The following is a 4,658-nucleotide window of genomic DNA, read 5'->3' on the forward strand; positions in this document are numbered from 1 at the left end:
TGCTGTCCACACGCTCCTTTTTGCTCTGTAGTAATTGAATTGGTGGCGTTTCGCCCACCGCGCAGCTTTCGAAGGACCGTCTGTCTGTCTGTCTGCGTCTGTCTGCGTCTGTCTGTCTGTCTGTCTGTCTGTCTGTCTGTCTGTCTGTCTGTCTGTCTGTCTGTCTGTCTGTCTGTCTGTCTGCGTCTGTCTGTCTGTCTGTCTGTCTGTCTGTCTGTCTGTCTGTCTGTCTGTCTGTCTGCTGTCTGTCTGTCTGTCTGTCTGTCTGTCTGTCTGTCTGTCTGCTGTCTGTCCGCACGCTGGACTGGGTTCAAATACCCGCTGAGGGGTTTTAATTTTTGGCGCGTGGTGGAATTAGCGGCGTCCGCCGGGAGCCGCTTCGACCCTGTAAGTCGGCACACCGGAGGGGATAGTTTTTCCATCCCCCTTGGTACGCGGGAACGTGGTGTTAGACTTTGACGCCCTCGCTTCGCGCGGCACCCCACGCCGTGGCGGGGCGTGGCGGGGCGGGGCGGGGCGTCGGTGCTCAAGCGGGGCCTGATGCGCCCTTCAAATAGTTGCTGGAGCGGAGAAATTGAGCATAACAAGATTAACAGCTTGCTGCTACTGGCGGGGCCGGGCGGCGCAGGCAAGGTGCGGCTGGGATGGGGCATGGGGCGGTCCTGGCGGGCTGGCCGGGGCCGCTGAACTCCGAGCACTCCGTGTCGGCGGTGTGTTGGTGTGGCTCTCGTTGGCCTGCCCGCCCCCGCGCCCCGCCCCCGGCCCTGCCTCCACGTGCGTCGAAGCCCCGCGTCAGCACCCCTTCAGTCAGTCAAGTCATATCTCCAGAGGAATCAGCCGGTAATCACACTCGTGGCCGGGGATGGCTGAGGCACGGCACTAGGAGCGAGACGGTCGAGGAAGACAAGTGGCTCGAATTCGGGCGGCCGGACTTTGGAACGTGTGCCGTGCGCCAGGATTCGGTCAAGCTTTTTCTCGTCCAGCGTTCGTCCCTCTAGGCTGGTGGCCCGGACCGGTGGCTGGGCCAACGTTGGTATTCAGCTCACGGGGACAAAATAAAACGTCACCGCGCCCATTTCCAATACGTCTGCCATCTTTTTGGGCGTGGGGGTGGGGAGGGGATCGTTTTCATGACGGAAAGGCCCCAGTGTAACAGCAAGCTAGCAAGCCCCCCCGGGCAACGCGTATTGCGAGGAGAGTCGGCCCACTAACCGCCCACAGGTTGGTGTGGATCACACGGCGTTTGGCCCTCTTGGCTGCAGTCTGCTCCACGAACCGCCAAGACAATTACCTCACGACTCAACACTGTGCCCGTCTTCTTCCCGCCGTCAGGACGACCCACCGACTTGTGTACGACACACACACACACACACACACACACACACACACACACACACACACACACACACTCACGCAACGTCACTCGGTCGCGGCCTGTGAAGTAAAGCCCCGGAGCTTGTTGCTTGTTTACGGTGAACCGGGAGAGAGGGGCGAGCGGGGAGATGGATCGCCGGCGGCAACGGTAACGGAGGATGTTTCCCAAACACACCGACGCGCGCCCACACTCACTCACACACACACACACACACACACACACACACACACCTTCACACTGACACACGCACGCGTGGTGTATGTAGCGGTGTACGACCCCGGGGCTCTGCTACACGTCATCGTCTCCACCGCGAGGCCCTCGCTTCGGATTGTGATTAAAAACGGTTCGGGCGGCCTCACATTGAACGGGCAGCTATTTCAGGCCGTAGGCCGTCGCACACTGTGAAATCTCGGACGTGTTTTGATCTCCAGAGTCGCTAAATGGGACTCGAACCGAACGTGTGACCCCACCAATGGATTGCTCTCCGAACGAGGAATCCATTGGTGGGGTCACACGTTTGGTCCAGTTTAGCGACTCTGCAGTTTAAAACGCGTCCAGAGTTTTGGCTGCCCCCCACCTGTCTTCTGGCCTCGTCTGACCGGACCGGACCTGACCGTGCACTGTGAAAGACCTGTCTTGACGGAGGTTTTGTTGTTGTTTTTTTGCAGTGGGATGGTGACGGCGCGTGCCGCGGCCCGGCGTGAGGGCCGGACCTGACCGTGTCCGGCATGGCGTCGCGGCGGGCGTGGCGGGGCGCGGCCTGGGCCTGCTTCTGGGCGGCCGCCCTGGCCGCCGCCGCCCTCGCCGCCACCGAGGACCAGCAGGATGAAGGTGAGGCCCAACAAAAGACTCTCCAGTGCGCATATTTTTTTGTCGTTTTTGTTGTTTTTTAACGGCGTGCCGTGCGGCCGTTTTACGCCCCGCGACGTCCATCCCGTGGTGGTGGCATGGAGGGAGGGTGCACGGCCTGCACGGCCTGCACGGCCCAGTGGAGGGCCGCCACTTGTGGGGTGTAAGCGCGCAAAAAGGCGGAGGAAAGTAGAGAAAAAAAAATATAAAAAAAAGTGCGTACGTGGTGCGGATGCAGCACGAAGGGCCGTTCGTTAACCCTTCAGCCGCAGAGAGGCGGAAAACTGCAGCACCTGCCAGCCCGCCCAGCCCGCGCAGCCTGCCTGTGTCTTTTTTCCCTTTTTTCTTTTTTGTCCGCCCTTGGAAGGGCGCGAATCCCCGAATAAGCCGGTCCGGTCCTTGCTTTCGCTTTTCGGCCGTGCTAAAGATGGGGTGGGGTCGAAAAACTGGACGTGTGTCCCCTGCCGCTTGAAGCGGTGCGAAGCGGGGTGAAGTGGGGGTTGCCTGGATTAGGCACCGGGATGCAAAGCAGGGCTGCTAAATCAGGTCAGGCGCGGCGACGCGGCGACGCAGGGCAGAAGGGTTGCTGTTTGGGGACCGACCGGGCCACCGCTTGGGCCTGGCTTGGGCCTGGCTTGGGCCTGGACCGGGGACTTGGGGACCTGGCCGACGTCGTGGACGTCGTCGACCCCCTGGAAGGCACCGCCACGCCACAGCCACGGCACTGCCACGGCACTGCCAAGGCACTGCCGCCACAGCGCGCGTCGCCCGGAGACGTAAGTTGGAGCTAATTCAGTCAGTAGGCCACGACCCCGGACCCCGCGGCCCTCAGGCCCCGGCCCGCCCCTGGCCCTGTCCCGGGCAGCCTCGGCCAGGGCAGACGTCACTCTAACGTCGGAACCGCGCACAACACGGAAACAGGAAGACCGCCCTGTCTGCCTGCAGTTTGGCTCGGCCATTTCCTCGCTCTGTCTCTCTCGCACTCGCGGGGCGTCCCGTCGGGTTGCGAGAGAGAGAGAGAGAGAGAGAGAGAGAGAGAGAGAGAGAGAGAGAGAGAGAGAGAGAGAGAGAGAGAGAGACAGCCCGGTTCCGAGTCGGCCTTCCGGGCGGGCGCCGGCGGCGCGTGTGTGGCGCGACACTGTTTGAGTATTCGCAGTGCATGGCCCGCCATCGCACGCGGCCGGCGTGCTTCGGGCGTGCTTCGGGCGTGCTTCGGGCGTGCTTCGGGCAGGCCTCGGGCGTGCGGGTCGCATAAGTATGCGGTTTGCGTGTTTGGCGTGATGCTGTCACGGCACGGCTAGTCAGCCAGCCACCCAGCCGTCCAGGCCCCGCCGCTTCCACCCCCAACCAATCAAGCAGCCCCCCTTCCCCCTCCCACGCTCTACCCTTCGCGACAAAAACCCGTGCCGGCAACCCCAAGGAGGAATGTGCCGACAGAGGGATGGGGCAGTGGTGGGTGTAGTCGCAAACGGTTTGGCGGGACAATTCAAACTTTAAACGAGGGGGCGGCCCGGCGGCCTGGTGGGCTGGGCGGGGCTGGCTGGGGGTGTTTGCAAGCCACCGATCGCACATATGGCGGGACCGCGAGGGGGCAGGCAGGGCCAGGCCGCGTGGGGCCCCCGCCCTGCGGATAACCTCAACCCTCTCCCCGACGACAAGGCCGGGCCCGCCCGCCCTGGGTCCTTGGCACCCCTCCAGAGGTCCTTCCTGGTCCTTCTGCCCCCTAATGATCCCCCGACACGATCCCTGGCAGGCCTTGTGCGGCCCTTGGGCGGGCCGGCGAGCATGTCCGCCACCCCGCAGGGCCCGCACCCCCCGGACACGGTGTCGACATGCGCGCGCACCTGGCGAACACCGAGGAAGCCCTCAGGCTGCTCGTCGTCTCATTGTTTCGAGGTAGTTTTTGTTGTAATGTTTTCCTGCAGCTTCCTTGCCGGCCAGGGCGTCGCGTCGCGTCGGGGCTCGCAGCGTCGCTAATTAAACTCGGCAGGCTGATTCCGAGCGGCGGTCCGTCGCGCTGTCTCTCTCGGGCCCCGCGACGCGCCCCGCGAGTGCGAGGGAGACGGAGCGACGGAAGCGCGTCCCGGAAGCAGCCTGCAGTGCGACGTCGCCGACGTCGCGGTGCGCGTCGCGTCGCCGAGCCATTTTCCGGTGGCAGCAGGTTGGCTGTCTCTCTCGCACCCGCGGGGCGTCCCGTGAGGGTGCGAGAGAGACAGCAGCAGGTGTGGCTGGCGCTGCCAGGCGCTGCCAGGCGCTGCAGCCTAGACGACGCCACTGCGATGTGCACTGGGCCGCGCTGCCGCGCTGGCGGCGCTGTTCCCCTTGCTCGCCTCGCCTCGCCTTCCTCGCTCCGTTCCGCTGTGCATTATTTCATAGGATTTCCTGAAAGGAAGGACCCGGCCCCGCCCGGGCCTCTCTTACATTTGCATGAGCG

At 63.6% G+C, this 4,658-nt stretch overlaps 1 protein-coding gene across 1 annotated transcript in view; it reads left to right on the plus strand.

Annotated features, from left to right (window-relative positions):
* Positions 1 to 2,160: 2,160 nt before the first annotated feature.
* LOC117639868 (discoidin domain-containing receptor 2-like) overlaps positions 2,161 to 4,658 on the plus strand; it is a gene marked incomplete at its 5' end in the record, with an annotated part of 56,258 nt that continues 53,760 nt past the window's right edge. The window contains one exon of the mRNA XM_034375813.1: positions 2,161 to 2,206. Coding sequence (XP_034231704.1) covers positions 2,161 to 2,206 — 46 coding nt within the window. The remainder of the gene's footprint in view (positions 2,207 to 4,658) is intronic.

The sequence above is a fragment of the Thrips palmi genome, unplaced genomic scaffold (genome assembly GCF_012932325.1).
Source record: "Thrips palmi isolate BJ-2018 unplaced genomic scaffold, TpBJ-2018v1 HiC_scaffold_12, whole genome shotgun sequence".
NCBI classification, from domain to species: domain Eukaryota; kingdom Metazoa; phylum Arthropoda; class Insecta; order Thysanoptera; family Thripidae; genus Thrips; species Thrips palmi.